Source organism: Mauremys reevesii, linkage group 9, assembly GCF_016161935.1.
Source record: "Mauremys reevesii isolate NIE-2019 linkage group 9, ASM1616193v1, whole genome shotgun sequence".
In the NCBI taxonomy this organism is placed as follows: domain Eukaryota; kingdom Metazoa; phylum Chordata; order Testudines; family Geoemydidae; genus Mauremys; species Mauremys reevesii.
In genome coordinates, this window is record NC_052631.1 from 616391 (window position 1) to 635382 (window position 18992).

General features: G+C 48.1%; 1 protein-coding gene across 1 annotated transcript in view; it reads right to left on the reverse strand.

Annotated features, from left to right (window-relative positions):
• Window positions 1-10941: 10941 nt before the first annotated feature.
• The window catches only part of BDH1 (3-hydroxybutyrate dehydrogenase 1), a 37019-nt gene continuing 28968 nt past the window's right edge, over window positions 10942-18992 (reverse strand). The window contains exons 6-7 of the mRNA XM_039489074.1: window positions 16437-16589; window positions 10942-13355 (exon numbers count right to left, since the gene is read on the reverse strand). Of these exons, the coding sequence (XP_039345008.1) occupies window positions 12886-13355; window positions 16437-16589 (623 nt within the window). The 3' untranslated portion in view covers window positions 10942-12885. The remainder of the gene's footprint in view (window positions 13356-16436; window positions 16590-18992) is intronic.

Sequence of the window (18992 nt, forward strand, 5' to 3'; positions counted from 1 at the left end):
GTAAGTGTAGACAATCCCTGAGCCTTCCTTTCCCCAGGAAAATCCCTTCTCTCACCAGGATGTATGTGCCCCTGCTTCCTTCCCTCAGTGATTAGCTGTGGCTGGAAGGGTGGAGTGGGGACAGGCTGGCAGGTATGCATTCCATGCCTGAGCCTTCTTGCAGGTGCTGGGGGGTGAGGGTCATGTAAGCACCTGTCTCCCAGACAATAACCTGCTCCTGCCCTTTTAGCGAAGAACCTTTCTCCCTCTGTCTTACCTGACTGCACATGCAGATGGGTATCAGGCCCATGGGAGAGCAGCCAAGGGGGGCATGGAGTGTGCCCTGGCCACATACAGAGAGGGCCAGGGCTGCAGACAACAGCATAGCTGCTCAGACTGTGGGGAGTTTGTGTGATATTCACATTACCAACAGAGGGGGCAGGTCTGTATCATTTTTGTTGGTGCCCAGAATGGGTCCAAGTCCCGCCCGCCACACCCCACAGCTGCCTAAGGCTCTAGGAGGGAGTTTGGGTACTGGGTGCAGGCTCTGGGCTGGGGCAGGAAGTTGAGGTGCAGGAGGGGGTGTGGGAGGAGGCTTGGGGTGCTGGGTGCGGGAGGGGGATTGGGTGCTGGGTGTGGGCTCTGGGAGGGGGTTCGGTGTTGGGTGCAGGCTCTGGGTTGAGACAGAGGGTTGGGGCATGGGAGGAGATGTGGGGCATGGGGCTGTGCTGGGGATGAGGACTTTGGGGTGCAGCAGGCAGGCTGCTCTGGGGCTGGGGGCCAGAGAGGAGGACTCTCCCCATCCCTCTCCTTGCCGGCAGCAGCGAGCTGAGGGGGGGTCTCTCAGCAGGCACAACACTCACCCAAGTCCCCCCAGGCTGCTGCTCAAGAGGTCCAGCTAGGATAAGCTCCACCCCTGGAGTCGCCTGCTTGGGGGGGGGGGCTGCCAGGCACCTCCTCCTCTCCTCCCTCTGCAGGTGCAGGAGCCACCTAAGCCTGCCCCAGGCGCTGCTCCTTTGTAGCCAGCAGTGGAGACAGGGCCAGAGGAGAGACCTGGCCCCGAACATTGGTGGACCCGGGCCCCCTGGGCCCTGAATTTGCTGGAGCCCAGGCACCACAGGCCCATACAACTCGCTGCCCCTGTCCACAGCTGCTCCATGCCATCCTGTGGTCCCCTCCTCACACCTCAGGCACATCCTTCAGGGTAAGGTCACCAGTGCGCAACTTGTTTTCTTAGACGCTCACTCCAACAGGCTGGCTGGTCTGGCTCCCTCAGCTATCCCAGCTTGATTAGAATTGGGAGTTTCATTCTGGATTTGGAGGCAGAATTGTCCGGTGTGGAGGTGCTGGCTAAGGCCCAGTTCCAGTGTGATCCAATTTAATGGCTACAGAATAACTCTCTCCAGACAGTACAGAAAACCCACCATTAGATCCAGATGACATGTTAATAAGCAGACAGAACCTTGTTCAAAACATTACATTCATCACCCTAAAAGACAAATATAGACAACAGGTCTTGAAAGTCGGTGAAACCTCATGTTTTCCCTGATTAAGACCTGAAACAAAATGTAACAGCTGTGGTTAAAAATACCCCATCATTGCTGCCTTCCACTACATCAGGAAAAGCTATTTATAGAAGGACATGGTCTTTACATAGAAAGCCTTGGTGACAATTGTCTCTTTTCCCAGGGAGCTGAAGCACACTGAGCCATGCAGCACTGCACCTAGAACAGAGAGCTCCATGACAGCCTTCAGCGCTCACACAGCCTGTGTTCCATAATTTAAGCAGTGAGTAATTATTTTCCCTTTTAATTTGATAAGACATGTGAGGGCAGCTGCCTACATTTCTGTCAAACAATAATCAAAGGGACCTAATTTCCCTGCAAAGCCACACACTGCAGACAGAAGCACCTCAGCCCCAGCTCACTCTGAAGTATTTTTGTGCCAACTGCCCTTCAGACAGAGGCTGGACTGGCTAAATTTCCCTTCTCCATTTACTAAAGCTATTTCTTCCAGAAACTGGCTGATAAAATCAACTTCAAAGTGCAAAAGGAGCTATAGCTAATAAGTGGAAAGCCCAGATGTTGCAGGATATAGCAATGGTTGATTTGTTACATCAGTGCTGAATGCCTTAACTTGGTGCTAGGGGGAGATGTGATGTGCTAACATTTTCCAGACAGGACCTATGCAGAGGCCCATCTGGCCAGATGGTCATTAAGTGACAGAACACAGTGGTTGAACATATTCATCTACAAACTGACTCCTCAGAACTCTAGCTGCCTTGCAGCTACCTAACTAGTCCACAGATTTGCTTTGCAGCTGTCAGAACCTTCCCACTGCCCATATAGCTGCCAGACCCATCTCCTAGCTGGTGACCACTTCCAGTTTCCAAGAGTCACCTACCCAGAAACTAGAGGAGGGAGGGATAGCTCAGTGGTGTGAGCATTGGCCTGCTAAACCCAAGGTTGTAAGCTCAATCCTTGAGGGAGCCACTTAGGGATCTGGGGCAAAAATTGGTCCTGCTAGTGAAGGCAGGGGGCTGGACTCAATGACCTTTCAAGGTCCCTTCCAGTTCTAGGAGATTGGTATATCTCCTATTATTATAGATATTGACCTCAAGGTAAAAGACTGCATAGCACTTTTCACAAGAAAAAGGGTGTTAACCCCAGTGTACTGGCCAAATTCCAACTCAGCTAATTAGATTCTGCCTCCAAGACTTCTCTTTGCACTACACTGCTATGCACATTATCACATTTCTTTTGCAGAAGCAAGCATCTGCATTTCAGTGGTGGGTGGCATTGCTATAGTGATCTCTGTGTGTGTAGCCTGCAAAGTACTTTAGAATTCTTTGTGATAAAGGATGCTTTGTAGATGTCAAGTGCAGCATCATTATTTGGGTTTCCTGTCTGGCTAAGAACAAGAGATGATGTCTAATGCATCATCTCTTCGGGATCTGTATGCTGCCCTTGCAGAGAGACAGGCTCAGCAACCTAACTGATCAGTGCCATGTCTAACTTTAATAATTCTGTATTAAAACAGATGTCATGTGTGGCTGGTGCAGCTTGAAGTCTGGCCTGCTGAACAGAATTACCTGTTCTGGGGTCTATAAGTAGTTGGAGGTCAAACACTTAGATTAAGAGAACTGGACTTAAAAGTATCTGCCAATGAACTGCTGTGTGACTTTGATTAGGTCACTGCCCCGCGCTGTGTCTCAGTTTCCTCTCTTTTTCTGTCTTTTCTATTGCGACTGTCAGCTCTTTGGGGCAAGAACTGTCTCTTGGTGTGTATGTGTATATGTGTGTGTGTGTGTCTGCAGTAGCCAGCACAATGGGGCTGCGAGGCACCTTTCTAAAAATCATCAATAACAGATTAATAGATTCCAAGGCCAGGAGGGACCAGTGAGACCATCTAGTGTGACCTCCTGTCCAGCACAGGCCAGAGAACTGCCCCACAATAATCCCTAGAGCAGAGCTTTCCGAAAAACATCCAACCTTGGTTTTAAATTTTTCAGTGATCGAGAATCTAACACATCCCTTGGTAAATTGTTCCAATGGTTAATTGCCCTCACTTTAAAAATTTACACATTATTTCCAGTCTGAATTTGTCTAGCTTCAACTTCCAGGCATTGGATCCTGTTAGACCTGTCTCTGCTAGATTGAAGAGCCCAATATTAAATATTTGAACCCTATGTAGATACTTACAGACTGTCACCAAGTCACCCCTTAACCTTCTCTTTGTTAAGCTAAATAGACTGAGCTCTTTGACTCTATCACTCTGAGGCAGATTTTCTAATCCTGTAATCATTCTCGTATCTATTCTCTGAACCCTCTTCAATTTATCCGCATCCTTCCTGAATTCTGGGCACCAGAACTGGACACACCATTCCAGCAGTCACACAGTGGTGCCAAATACAGAGGGGAAATAACCTCTCTACTCCTACCTATGATTTCCCTCTTTATGGAGCCCAGAATCACATTAGCCCTCTTGGCTACAGCGTCACACTGGAGCTCATGTTCAGCTGATTACCCCCCCCCCCCCAACACTGCTTCCCAGGTTAGAATCCCCCATCCTATAAGGATGGTGTGACCCATGGCCAGAAAGGGTTAAGTAGCTTGCAGGCTAATTGACCCAGATTCAACCTTTAGGGACATATTGGAGGATTATATTTGTGGTTTTGTGTGTTTACATATATATTGTTATAGGTTAACACTGTAATTGAGCAGTCCCTGTCTTTGCTGTATTCTGTTAATGAAAGGAAATATTAACATCTAAATGAACTGTAAACATAGTGATATCACTGTATTCATCTCTCTTTGAAATGTATAGCAAATTACCTATGGATGGTGGAAAACAGGCAATTGCCTTATGTTAATCGGTGTAGCTAATTACTGGTGATACTTAGAAAACAGGTCCACTTCAAAGTCTCTCTGATTGCCTATTGTTCGCCTAAGGACATGGAACTGTATAAAGATGTCTGGGGTCCTGATCCTGTCATCTCAGATCTGCTTGATGCTTCATGCAGGCGAAGCTTCAGTCACAAGACCGAGATCTCCAGTCCTAATCTGGACCACCCTGAATATGAACATTGGGCTATAACCTATGGACTAATTCTGAAAGAACTCTTTGCAACTACAAAACTCGCCATCTCTGCTATTAATCTGATCTCAGAACTGTACTCATGTCTATATGTAGACTGATCTTTTAACCAATACTCTCTCTCTTTTCTTTTTAAATAAATTTTAATTTTATTAATAAGAATTGGCTGTAAATGCATATTTGGGTAAGATCTGAATTATTCATTAACTTGGGAGGTAATGTGTCTGATCCTTTGGGATTGGTGGAACATTTTTATATGATTAAGTTTTTCAGTAATCCTCATCATATTTGACTTGGGTGTCTGGGTGGAGGCCTAAGGCTGGGTTGCTTTAAGGGAACTGTGTTATTGGCTTCTGGGCAACCAGTGAGGTATTAGAGAAGCTGTTTTGTGCTGGTTTGGTAAATCTATTTGGTAAATATCCACCAGTTGTGGGGATTATCTGCCCCATTCTTTGCAGTTCACCCTAACTGAGTGACCTCAATGCAGCTCCCTTGGGATTCCGATCACAGATGGCCTACGTTCCTTGTTCCTAGATGGATATGTTGCCACACACCCCCCCTTGCCTTCCTGGGTTACTCTGGGGCAGGCGACGCGCTCCTGTGTGCCGGGGAGCCTGATGTTGACAGTAAAGGCGATGCTGAGTCTCCGGGTGGTGATGGTGGGTAGGTGGGGATTTGCTGGCCAACCCTCTGCTGCAGCCCTTTTACTAACAAAGGAAATGAAGCTTGGCAGTGTCTCCACCTAGCTGGGTCCTACACACACTCACTGGCCTGCCTTGGGAGCCTCCAGGAATACACCTGAGCTAAGCTATGCAATGGTCTAACCCCAAAGTACCAATTATAAACACTATACAAAGCGTGTACAAACACCCCTTTACTTATCCATCTAGAAAAACGTGATATAAAAGACTGACAATTAAAATGGCACAACCACTTTAAATCAGTAGGGGGCACGTCAATAAATCATTTAATAAATGCAGTTTACAGTCATAAACAGCGCTTACCCAACTCCCATTTATACTAGCACCACTTACCCCACTCCTGAGTGTGCACTCGTCTGACCGTCAGAGTTGTGGGTGCGTGTGAAGATCTCAAAGCTGGGGCCAGCGCTCTGTTGGTCCAGCCGAGGCAGCCTGGGACAGGGTGATTCTACTGTGGGATCATTCTGTGCCGCTCTGCCCCTCTGGAGATGGCAGTTGTTCTTCCCAGAGGCCAGGAACCTGGCTCCTGGTTAGATGACAAGGCCGCTTTGTCTCTTCTCAGACTCAGGCACCCGCTTACGGTCCTGTTGCTGTCCCCCTTCCCCTGTAAGCACTTTCCCAACCAACACAGGAGGTGGTTACTCCCACTGCCTGCGCTGCAGGCTGGCCTCAGTCAGCTCTGGGCTCAGCAACAGTCTCTGCTGACACCCACCAACAGCTTCCGCAGCTCCCCATGTGCCAAATGCCCGGCACTCTCAGCGGCTCGGACAGAGTGCCACAAGCTGCCCTAGTCCCCGGGCCAGGCTCTCAGCTCCCCACACACCAGGGAGCCCGCTGCACACTGCCTCTGTATCCAGAACGAGGCTCCCTTCGCCTCGGACGCAGGTGTCTCTCTCTTCCCCAAGGCATCATGGGAGCTGTCGTTGCTGAGGGTGGACTGCAGCATCCCAGCCGGAACACTCCCAATTAAGTTCCGAGGCCCCGCTAATAGAGGGGGCCTACATATACATTTAGCCACATTAAAAGGAATATTGTTGGCTTGCACCCAGCTTACCAAGCGAGCTATATCGGTCTGTCCTCTGCAGGCCTCCCCCAGTCTTTGGGTTGGCTGCAAAATTGGGAGCTTCAGCTTTTCCCCTCCTCTGTTTCCTCAGCACAGATACCACCATCCCCGCTTAGAGTGTGTACAGCATATGGCTGGCCTGGGAACTGATGAGGCTGATGTGTTCTGGCCAGCACTGAGAGCAGCAAGGGCGCTAGCTGTACCACAGATGCCTTGCAGTGGCAGGTATCACATTTGCCATTTAGACCAGCTCATTGGGTCCAGAAAACATGCCTCTAGCATTGTTAATACCTGATGCTCTAGAGGAAGGTAGCCTGCCTCAGGACTCCAACAAACATCTGACAAGCTATGGGTATGCACAGTACTTTGGGGGCGGGGGTGGGCTTCCTGCCTGACATGGCTCTTGCCCCTCCCTTCCCCATGGCAAACAGCATGCACCCTGAAGCATGACATTCAGTTACTCATTTTAACTCAGCCTGTAGTGCTCAGTGCTCCTGGCAGCCAGGAAATTGCTCAGCTGCGCATCCCATCCCACCCTTTTGACTGGCAGGCTGAGCTGTGGTGATTAACGCATACTGGCAAGCAGCAGAGCAGGGATATAGAGGAGTCCCAGTCTGGCTGGTCAGGAGAACCACCCCAAAAAACAGACCTCACCACTACCTGCTGCTGCCATCTCATGCCCCCTGCCCCTGCCCATGCTGGATCAACCAAGTCCATTCCCCAAGTGAGATGAGTGTGAGACTTTGTGCTCCAATGTGCTTTGAAGCCTGGAGTTGCAAAGGCTGAGAAGTCAGAGGGCTCCATTGTTAACCATTTTAAAATCAAGATGGGATGTTTTTCTAAAAGCTCTGCTCTAGGAATGATTTTAGGGCAGTTCTATGGCCTGTGCTGTGCTGTACAGGAGGGACTGATCACGTCTATAGCCAGCTCAAGCCCATCACATCGGTAGTATGTTCCTGTATGTGCTGCATTGGGCCACAGTGGCTGGGCATCCCACTAAACCAAGGGGGTCCTAGCTGGCAGCAGCAAAGTGCTGGCAGGCAGCTTGCCAGGCCAGAGGCATGCAAATGTATGCATCGAATGTTCATATGTGTGTAAAAATGACAAAAACTAAAAACGACAGTCTGTGTGGCTGTCTTCTCAGGCAGATAGAGTAAAATCATCAATATTTGAATTCATCAGCAATAAATAAATACAAAGAGCCTGTTTTCAAACAGAGCCTGGGTCCAGAGCACGGATCTGGGTCCAGTATAGAGATCTGGTGGGGCCATCCAAAGGGCACCTGGTAGGTGAAAGGGGAGGGTGAAAGAGAAAAGGAGACTGAGGAGAGAGAGGAAAAAGGGACTGCCTGAAGGAGGGAGAAGCCTGCCCTGCATAAGAATAGTTTAAACTCAGCTGTTCCTGAGTGATTTAGGCATCCTTGTTAATTTCACTGTTTTATTTGGGGGGATGATGGTGTGTTTGACAGTAGCTGGGGGGGGGATTTTTCTGCCCCGGGATGAGGGGATCTCTCCAATACTAATATACACAACAAATACAAGCATTTATACACACAGCTTAAAAGCATTTGGCTTAAGTCACATTGGTGGAGAAAGGTCCTCAGGTGGATTGGTTTCCTCTCTCCCCCTCCTCCCCTCCTCTCCCTCCCCTCCTCCTTCTCTGCCCTCTCAGGGGTTCTCTCTAGGCTCTAGCTTGCTTGGGGCTGCTGGCTGGCAGAGAGGCTGCCTGCTGCTGCTGCCTGCTGAACTGTTTACCTAGGGCTGGTCCCTGCAAGTTTCCCTTAGGTTAGTTTCATTTCATGGGGAGCCCTGGGTTTGTGTGTGACCATGGTAGGGGCAGTTCTTTTCTGCCCCTGGGATGAGGGGGATCTCCTCTATACAAAAAACACAATCAAAATCAGGAACCATTTCCAAGTTCAAATCTATCCCATTCCCTCCCCAGCAGAGGATCATGGTTGTGATGTCCAAACTGCTTGCAGATCCTCTTTGAAATGTTATTGAACTGTGCAGGGAACAGCTGAGTTTTAACTGTTCTTATGCAGGAGGCAGGCTTCTCCCTCCCTTAGCCAGTCTCCATGCTGCAAGCTAGAGGGAAGCCCCTGCAGCTGCTGAGTGCCAGGCAGAGAGAAAGCACAGAGCCTAGTGTCGGCAGCCTGGCTGGAGGAGGAGGGAAGACATGGAGAAAAATGTGACAGTGAGTTTTCACTTTTTCAGGCTTATTCCAATAGTAAAGTTTTATTACAGACAGTCCTGGTAGTAGTAATAGTAGCTTTATTCTCTCTATCTATGTCATGCAATGGGAGGGATCCATGAAGTACGTAGGAGAGGTGGGTTGCTTGCGATTGGACCATATGGGTAAGAAATGTAAATTACTTTCACCCCTGCCCAAACACCAGGGTTCCCAGCCGCCTCTGCAGCTGGTAGCTCCAGGGGTGATTTAAAGGGCCCGGCTCCTAGCTTCAGCCGAATTCCCGAGCCCTTTAAATCCTGATTTAAATCCTGATTTAAAAGCCCTGGGATTTAAAGGCCCCACCTCTTCCGATAGAGGCCATGCCTCTTCCGGTTGAGGCCCTTCCCCCTCCGCAGGACTCTGGAGTACCGGTAAGTCCTTTAAGTTACTTTCACCCCTAGGCACCCCAGCACTAAAGCGTGGACTTAATCACAGCTATTGAGCCGAAGGGGTAGATGCCCTTGCATTGCTGAACCTGTCTATTACAAGCCAGCTTCCCTGCTGTGTTCCATTCATGTCTGAGAGTGCAATCTCTGGCTCTGAGCCCCTGTAATCGGAGCCTTGAGAGCATATCTGTTCTACCTTTGTAGATAGCTCTGTGCTGTTAGGAAAGGCTCTTTCCTTTCCTCATTGAAACAAACACACTACAAATGAGACAGAGCGCTTTGTTCACAATGTACTGTCACCTTTTCCTAGCCGAACGTGGAATAATTCAACAACCAGAGTTTTGAACACCTTTGAACTTATTTTTAAAAGTGGCTCCTCTCCTCTTGACCATTAAAATACTGACTTGCTGACCCCTTAAGCACTGACAACACTTGTTTAGGATCAACAATCCTTGTTAGGGGAAATGTGAGCCAGCGATCTCAATTTAACATGCTTAATTGATTCTAACATAGTTAATTACTGATTTAGTCTGGCATTCTCATGGATGCTTTTTCCAGGGGGCTTCTGCTCAAACTCTACACTTATGAATGTATCATGGCGGTCTTAATCCTGCCCCGCAATGCATATAGGGAGGCCACTGCTGCATCCCCAGAATACTAGACAGTTCGGTACTTCCAAGGATGGCATAGGCCTGCCCCTGCCGGCATGCCCTCACATACAGTGCCCACAGAGGGCGCCATTTTGAAAAACAGTGGGACTGATTCTGGGAGATGTCCTGACCAGACCGGGACAGAGAGAGGGACCCAGGTGACATCACAATCTTCACCAGCTTCAGCTAAATCCCAGCCAGCACTTGGCATGTGTCATTTCCTTCAAATCCCGGCTTAGTTCTTTTCTTTTCTCTCTCTCATTTTGCCTTCTGTTTAATAAGAGTCTGGCTTTGCCAGACAAGACTGTATTTTGTAATGCTGGAATAAGCCTGTGACCAGAGAGAGAGTTAAAAGAAATACCCTGAACAGTCAGATCCTGATACAAGTTTACCAGGTCTCAGAGTGGCTCTTAGAGTATGAGCTGCGGCTGTTTCTCCAGCAGTGAGGATGCAAATGAGAGTCGACACCAGAGACAGAAGCTGCCTTTCCTATCTTTGTTGTCCTTTCTCTCCCCTTTGAGCCTGTCCATTGTTTTGTCTTTTAGGAAATGGGATCGGACTTCAGCAACAACAGCTCCACCCCATCTCAACTAACTTCTCTCCCCGCTCCCCAAGAATGATGACTACATCGACTGTCATTCTATCTGAAAGAGTGTCAGGCAGGGTATCTTTCCTTATAAAACTCTCTGCAGCTAAAGGGAATGGAAATCTGGTTAAAATAAAAGCCTTATTTAATACTTTACATTTCAAATGCTTTAAGTGGTTTTCCATCTTTTTCTATAGCTTTAATAAAAGGTTAAAAAGCTGCTGAATGGAGTGTTTGCCATGGTACTAGTGAGGCTGAGGTCGCTGAATGCCAAACCCCGAACCTTGTTGAAACCTGATAATGTTGGACAGTTTCAGGGTCCTGTTAACATCTTTGACACTCTGGGCTCACTTATTCCATTAAATTAGTGCAACATTTTTGGTGTCCCTGATTAGGCTCAACAGGGCTCAGTCCTATAGCTTTTTAACGTGTACAGCTCTCAATTAAGTCAATGGGCGTTTTACACAGAATAAGCCCTAGATGTCTGGGTCTAAGTAGTATGTGTGAGTCCGGTATTTGTCATGAGATAGAGTAGACTGAATTAATTACTTACAGTCAGAGTCTTAAAGAGCCCAACTTGGAATTTATAAGACCACAGAAACCTATTACAATTCAACAGCTGTGTAAAGTGTGTGTGTGTGTGCACATGTCCTCCTCTTGTACCAAACCTGCAGAACTCAGGTGTTAATGTCGGGCCAAGTCCAGATGTAAGCCTCTCACCTTAAATAACAAAAAACAAAAAGCTGGAGCCTGTGGACTTTATCACCATTAGTTTTAATGTTAATCAAGCCAAAGGATATTTTGATCACTTCCTTTTCCCACTTGCTACAGTACTTACAACAGCGCAACAAATCCTTTCTCTCCATTTTGTCTAACAAAATTAACTCGCAGTTACATTTTTGCTCACCTCCCACGTTTCAAAAATGTAACACTCAGCACTCCTCTGTGAAAGGCTTTTTTGTTGCTAGTGTTGATTTTTATGGATGTGTTTTTGTGGGTTTTTTTACAATACAAAATGTTTCTAAGTAAGGCTGCGATTTTGGCAATTTTTTTAGTACATTTCATGACAGGAGTGTGGAGAAAAAAATCTATAAGTCACAGAAGAGGAGGGGTGGGAGACTGAGCCCATCCCACACTCGCCCCACAGCAGTGGCTCCTGTCCTGCGGGGCAAGGCTTGGCTCCCTACTCCAGGCATTGTGACCCAGCACACGGGGTCTCAGTGCCACTCAGGTTCGGCCCTTCTGCACTTTTGTAGATGGAGACAGAGGGATCAGTGGACCAAACCCGAGTGTCACACCGTGGATTAGGTTGCAACGCCACTCAGTTTGGAGGCCTAGTCAAATGTGTTTTTACAGCCATTTCCAAGATTTCATGGACTTTATTCAAATTCACGATTTCTGTGACCACTGTGACCTCTATGACAAAATCGTAGCCTTATTTCTAAGTCATGTAAACATCATAACCATCATGGATATTAGACTGCCCTTAAAGTTTATTCCTTTTTTTATTGATTTTCTACTAAAGATCATATCCAAACTACATTAGCTAGACAAATATTTCAGCTCCACGACTCCTTCAGTGTAAATTATTACTCTTGTTATGTACTGTTTGTATTGCATTAGGCCTAGAAGCCCCAATCAGATCAGAGCCCCATTGTGCAAGGCACTGTTCAATCCGTGCTAAGAAGGTGATGCAACTCTGAGGTCCCAAGTGAAAAAATGACATTCATCGTCATGGTGAATTTAACGGTTGGTTCTGAATAATCCTGGCAAAATACAGGAACTGGTTCTCATATGGAAATGGTTCAGTGCTGCTGCTGCACTACATTACATCAACACTAGTGCAATTAAACATACTTCAAAACTTTTTACTTTGAAGTCACAGTGTTCAGCTACTGCTGAAGAAATGAGAAATACTAACATGGGCTGATCCTGCAGCCTTACTCGCCTGTGCAATGCTTCTCACGCTCATTGGCTTCAATGGAATAGTCATGTGAGGAAAGAACAGCTGGGAGCAAGGGTTTCAGGGCTGGGCACATGATCTATCGAACTCCTTGGAAAGGAAGTGTACAGGAGAGAGAGACTGAACAGCTCCCTTTGACCCAGTTTCCATCTTCATAAATGTAATGATTAAAGAACAGGATCAGCTGCTCATTTCAGTGCTTAGAATGCTAGAGGATGGGATCCCTGCATTAAAGAAACCAGCAGTATCTTGTGCTATTATGGCCAGTCCCCGTAACAATCTTTGCAGCCCTTAGCCACCAGTCTGCAGCAATATGCCATTGCAGCAGGAGGGCCTGCGGCCTATGGTGGGAAGGCTGCCTCCTAGGCAGGAGTTGTCAAAGCTGGTGTAACTTGGTCAGCTGCAACTAGACTGAAAATCCCTTCAGAGCAATTGTAAATTCAATGAGGAGTGTAACTTGGCATCTGATTTTGGAAAAGAAAAAGGAATATTTGAAATAAATAGTACAGAGCTGGGTCCCTACAATATACATAACACATTCCTGCCTACGAAAGGTCCCATGCAACAATTACTGCCTTTTAAATTACATTCAAATGTTTAAATTAACCTTTTAGATCTAAATTATGGTACCTTGAAATCAGCTAAAAAAATACAAAAGTGACTGATGGGAAATTTGTACAACACGCCCTTTGAAATTAACCTCCCACCTTGGCAGCCTAGTGACGAAACGCCTCAGTAAATGTAGATCCGATCCGCAATAGCGGCAGGCAAGTGCGTCATGATCTGCACGCGCAGCCACCAGTAGTAATCCATGGGGTGGTAGCGGGTGTAGGGGGAGGACGACGTCAGTGCATGGGTGATGCTGTTGATGACTGGCGAGGTGTCTGGTGAGCCACTGTTACAGTAACTCTCCATCTTGGTGATTTGCTCATCCAAGTACTTCCTGCCGTAGTCTTTGCGCACAGTCTCCGGAAGCTCCTTCCACATCTTCTCTGCTATGGCTTTAATTCGCTCCGGGGTGTACAGGTTGGTGGCCCCTATGAAGTTCCCAGGCTCCACCAAACAGATATTCACTCCTTGGGGGTGCATCTCGTACCGCAGGCAATCGGAGAAGGCTTCCACCCCAAACTTAGTGATGCAGTACGACGATCGAGCAGGGCTGCCCATCCGACCCATCATGCTGCTGATGTTCACCACACGACCTAGGAAGGTGCCAGGTAAATCACAGGGACGTCAGCAGAAGGAATGAGCACGATATACTCAACACATTAGACAGAACAGGCTCTGAAGTCAGATGCTCCTGAAATCACCTGGGCCTTGGGCATTTTTTCAAGTTAGGCGTGGAGCACTGTGTGTAATTACCGTGACTGTGTGTGCAAATGGGAGAACAGTGCATGACAATTGCTAATTGTGGTAATCGACAAACCAGGGACCAAAGGCTACTCAGCCAGTGAAGCTGAAATGCCAGCGCAGAGAGGGACCCAGGACGGCTGATGGAAGCAAAGGCACTCAGTGCAGATTTCCTGAGAAATACAGGGCTGAGACAAGTTTTCTCATGATGCCTTGGGCTCCTCCCAGTTTGAAGTCCCCAGCATTTGCCCTTTTGCCCAGCAGCTAATCTCACCCTCAAGGGAGGAGAATGGTCAGAGATTATCCCTGTGCTGGGATAAGCCGAATTTCTGCCTAATTTTTTGTTCAGTTTTGCTGAACCAGAGGGTCTGTCTGGATTTTCCCTGGGAGGGGTGCGGCAGTACAGCTGGGTTATCAGCCGTACAGGTATGTGGCTGCACAGAGATGCACAGTCCAGTTGCACAATGTGTTTGAAGGATGCTTAGCACTATTTGTATGCAAATTCATTTTTGTTGCCAAAGGCAGGCAGCAGTGCGAGTGTACAGCAAAGTGCACCAGTCATTACAAGACAGCTGCATATGGGCTGCAGCATATAGAGAGGTTGGAGGTTCATCAGCAAAGAGCTAGATCTGTCTGAGTAGAAAACAGCTGCCAACCCGCTGGAAGGGAGGAGGGTGTTCTGCAATCTGTCACTCTGCCTGAAATACTGTGGGAGACCATTCCTGTTTCCATGACAGCCAGGCCATCAGTCACAACCCTTCCAGAAATGGTACTTCAGCCACATGGACTGGCAGGGCAGAGCGATGTCTGCTAATCGCCAGAGCTAGGCAGGACTCTAGGGTCTTTCTGAGCACCAGCCCGGGCGTACTGAGTTACCAATACGAACACAGGACAACAGCCTGCTCCCAGCAACAACCTTAGAAACCAGAGGCAACCCACCAACTTCAGTGGAGTGGCTCTGAGTTTCTGAGCGGGTAATCGAGAGCAATTTGGCCCCTTAATAGCGTATGAAAATGTGAACAGGAGCAGGTAGGAGCCAAGTCATCCCCTGGACATCTAGGAAACCTGTCGCCAGGCTGCACCGAGAGGCCCCGTGGGCTGCTCACCCCTTATTACAGGTGCAGCCTGAAGGAAGAATTAATCCTGCTGGTGGCTCTAGCTGTGGGTTGTTGCACTGCGTGCTGGGCACATGCCCATGGGAAGCAGTGCAGTGCTCTCGCCAGCCGCCCGCCCGCCAGGGAGTTTACATTGTTCTCCGGGAGGCAGATTTAAATAGCAAGTTAGAACTGACACAAAGTTACATTCTCCAAATTCAGCTCCTCCTGCAGCCTCTGCTACCCTTCCGCGTCACGCTGGTCACTGACTGGTGGGGGAAAGCAAACAAACCTGCCGGCTGCAAGGCACTCGTGGGCGTGTGCTGATTCCTGCACAGCGACGCTCTAGGCATAGCTGGTCCCAGAGCAGCACAGGGCAGTGCAGCCACCCATGTACCCAGCATTCCTGCGCCTGCCCAGGGCCGAGAACCACTGGGAAGAACCGGGAGCAGAACTCTGTGGCCAAAGTCAGCCTCACACGGCATGTCTGACAAATGCAAAGACTGCATAAGAGGAGACAGCTGCAGGACATGCCCTTAGACTCTGACCGTAGTCACGTCAGAACCAGCACCTCCTGCAGCGTGACAGTGAGGCACTGAGCCGAGGTTGGGATGAGCAGCTGGGCCAATCCTGTGTGGTGGGAACTAAGGGTGCTCAGCAGCAGGCCGTTCTGTAACTCTCAGACCACATGAATGGCTGTCCTCAAAGCCCCTGACACCAGCCTGAGCTTGTACAATAGTGAGGATAAAAGGTCCAGGGTGACACAGGCTGCCAGGAGGAGTCATCCCGAGGACAAGGTGGGATTGGTGTCTGCCTCCTCAGCGAAGGGGTTACCTGCCTCCAGGCAGCGGGCAGAGCAGCCTAAGGGTCCTTGCTGGTTTGGCAGCAACAAGTGCTATGAGCACATCTCTGCTTGGCTAGGAGGCTGGGACCATTCCAGTGGGGTGTGGCCATGGCGGCCTCTTTTTCCTCGATGGCATCGCTCAGATGCCCCCTGCCTTCGGTTGTGCCTAGAGACCATTTGGAAACCTCGGTTAGTGCAATTTAACTGGATGTTGTAATTTCCTGCACTTCCTGTCTCTCACTGCTGTTAATGTAACACCCCAGACACAGCTGTCATACCCGTAGTGTGCTTTGAGGTTAAGAAGAGTTATAATGTAATAGCTTAGCTGGCTCAATATGGGACTTTCTTCCCCTTACGTCTCTTTGCAAAATCCATGTGAACCTCAGGTTTGTGCTCTTTAGTCTAGAAACCCCATTGCTGGCAGCTCCGCACTCACTGTGAAGAGTCACCCGACACTAACAATCCCCGTGCCAGCAGCTCTGCACTCACTATGACGAGCTACCCTACAATAACAAACCCAGGCCACCTGAGATGCAGCGGGAAACAATCTCCCTGATGCCACTGTAGCTTCTCCAGGCCAGCAAGAGCAGAGCCAGTTTATTTACAGAAGGGCAACTCGGGAGGTGCTTTTGGCCGCATATCTACCATGTCCAGCAACTCCAAAGCAGTTAAAAGGAGTTATGAAACCCATCCCATGATGGACTAAACCCTGCACTCAGATGCGACGTGATGGACCGGAATATAGAACTCTGCCCTGCGGGGGAAAGACACTAGCAGACTGTTTGGGTGGCTTCTCTGTTGCCCTTTACTGAGTGGCATTCTTTCACACCCACTGTGTCCAGGTGTGAACACTGCCCTTCTCAGCTGGTAGCATTTCACACACCCCTCACCCTGGCCACACCAGGTGCAGGGCAATGGGAATCAGCCCTTTGTCTGCTCACACACCCGAGAAGCAGAAGAGCTTGGGGGATGCTAACATGCGGGAAATCACTCACCTTTGGCCCTCCGGATCAGAGGGAGGAAAGCCTTGGTAGTTCGGATCGTCCCCCACAGATTCACTTCAGCTACCTCCTTGTAGGTCTCCATGCTGGTGAACTCTACTTCTCCGAACGTGGAGATCCCGGCATTGTTAACCAGCCCCCAAAGCCCTGCAGATTAAATCAAGCACAAAAAATCACCACTTTGTGATTAATGGCAGAATCCTGGGAAAGGGCTTTCTAATGGATTATTGAATCACATCGTGCAGCTTTTAATTACGATAATACCAAGGTCTGATAGCACTTTTCATCCGTGGCTTTAACAGCACTGTACAAAGGAGGTCAGCATCGTTTTCCCCATTTTATAGAGGGGGAAACTGAGGCACAGAGATGTGCTGTGATTTGCCCAAGGTCACCCAGCAACCAGTGGCAGGTCCAAGAATATAACCCAGGTTATAACCCTGAGTTCCAGACTATCCACTAGGCCTGACTGCCTTCCCATCATAACCCATAAAGATGCATTCCAGACTGGAAAGAACCCAAATCTGTGCTCACCTATCTGTTCAGCAATGCCTAACTCAGAGAGCACTACAAACCATGGTAATGATATTCTAAATGAAATAAGTACAGAATCTCAGCCACATCTAAACTTTCCTCCTCCTTTATCACCTTGAAACACAGGAAAAAAAAATTCCCGTCTCCAAATGCAAATAACAAGAACTGGCGAGATCTAGTAGAGACAATGGAGTGTTCTCCAGAGTTAGTTACGTGCCACAGTGCAGGCATACAAGGAAAGAGACACTGGAAAAAGAAAATGCAAAACTGAATCTGTCTCTGCGAATCCAAATTTATCATAGCTAGATTGGGCTGAAATGTCATGAGATCATCACAACAGCATTAGTTCTCATACAACACGTAACTTCCCATATTTCCTGTGACAGGACCAGGCCTGCAATACTGTAGGAGCCTAACAGTACTTTGGTGCTTCCACTCAGAAGGTGCAGAGATCCTGAAAAGGACTGAAAGGGGAAAGATCAAAGTTTGAGATCTGGATGCAGATTCAGATTGTCCCTTCCTCAGATCTCCATGTTATCTGCATGGTGAAATAAAACCCAAGGAACAACATTACAGGGAACAGTGCAGATCTGTGCCACTTTATTTCATAACCTGAGAAACATTCGTTGTGAATTGGACTAAAAAGAAACTACATCTGAAAGCAAAAGCCAGACAGCCTCTCCATAAAGGGCTTGTCTGAAGCAGAGCTTTGCACCGCAAGCTCATTAACCAATTTGAAAAGGCTAGTATGAACACTCCCCCAAGCCCTAAGGTAAACGATAAACTTTTGTAGTCTGGAACAAACATGTAGGAAGTGTCCAGACTAGCTTTTACAAATGGATTAACTGCCTCAAAGTAATTGTCAAGCGGCTAATTTGAGCTAAAAACGCCAGTGCTGACATAAAAGCCAGAAGGTTTGCAATGCCGGGGGAGGGGAGGGTGTGATGTGTGCACATCTCGCCCACCTCTTCCTTTTGTTCTTCTAGGGAAAAGAAAAGTGACCACTGCTGTTCTCATCAGGCTTCAGTGATTAATGAACGATTAGAGGAGGAATGTGACATAATTTGAACCAATTTGATACAGGAAGCTGCCTGCCATAAAAGGCTGTTGCCGAGTCCCATGAGATGGCTTCGCTTTGTTGTCTGGTAAAAGCCAAATGCTACCTGCTGATTGGGTGTGTTTGACAGAGCCCATGTTCTGAGAACTAAGCCAAAGAGGACAAACTCCTCATCTGCAACTGAGAATTTTGGGCTGGAAGATTTAGACGTACTTAATTGGAGTAATATGTTTATTTTATATGAATTATGGAACAATTAGTCTCTGGCTTCCTCTGTATTACCTCGATTCAAGCCTTACTCATCCCCATGGCAGTCCTCTGCTCCCAGGGCTGAATTAAGGACATTCCTTAGGGGAAGGAAATTGCTGGTTATCGAAATGTTCCTAACATTCCATCAGACGCCTATGGGCACCTGGGGCTTTCACAGAGCTGAAGCTCAAGTGCTGTCCTCTCCTCACAGGGAGGCATTTCCGGTGAGTCCACGTCTCTCTCACTCAGGCTGAACACAAGTCTATTCCGGCCTCCTCGCCGGAGCCTGTACAGTCTGAGAAAGCGTTAACAGTCCTAGCGGCTTTGCAGGAAACTTCCCAGAGGGGCTCTCCATTTCTATGAATTGTTTGCTTAGCTGATTGGTTTTTAGAAGACCAGGCGTGACTCCCACTTGTCTCTAATCTCCAGTCATTCAGAAATGGCCTCACAATTGCCCTTCTGGGTTTACAAGAGAGTGGTATTGCATCCACTCCTGCCCCAGCTCAGCACATGAATATGGGAATCAATTAATGATCCTCCTCCCCAGGCCTCTGCTGCCTCTGAACAGGGCTAATTATGCATGTTACCTTACAAGCTGCAATGTATTAATTAATAAACAAAACATAATTAGCACCCATCTTCAAATCTTTTCCCTGGCACTGGTGCCAGTCCAGCCGGCCTTGAGCATCCAGAACTGTTGTGGACTTTAATGG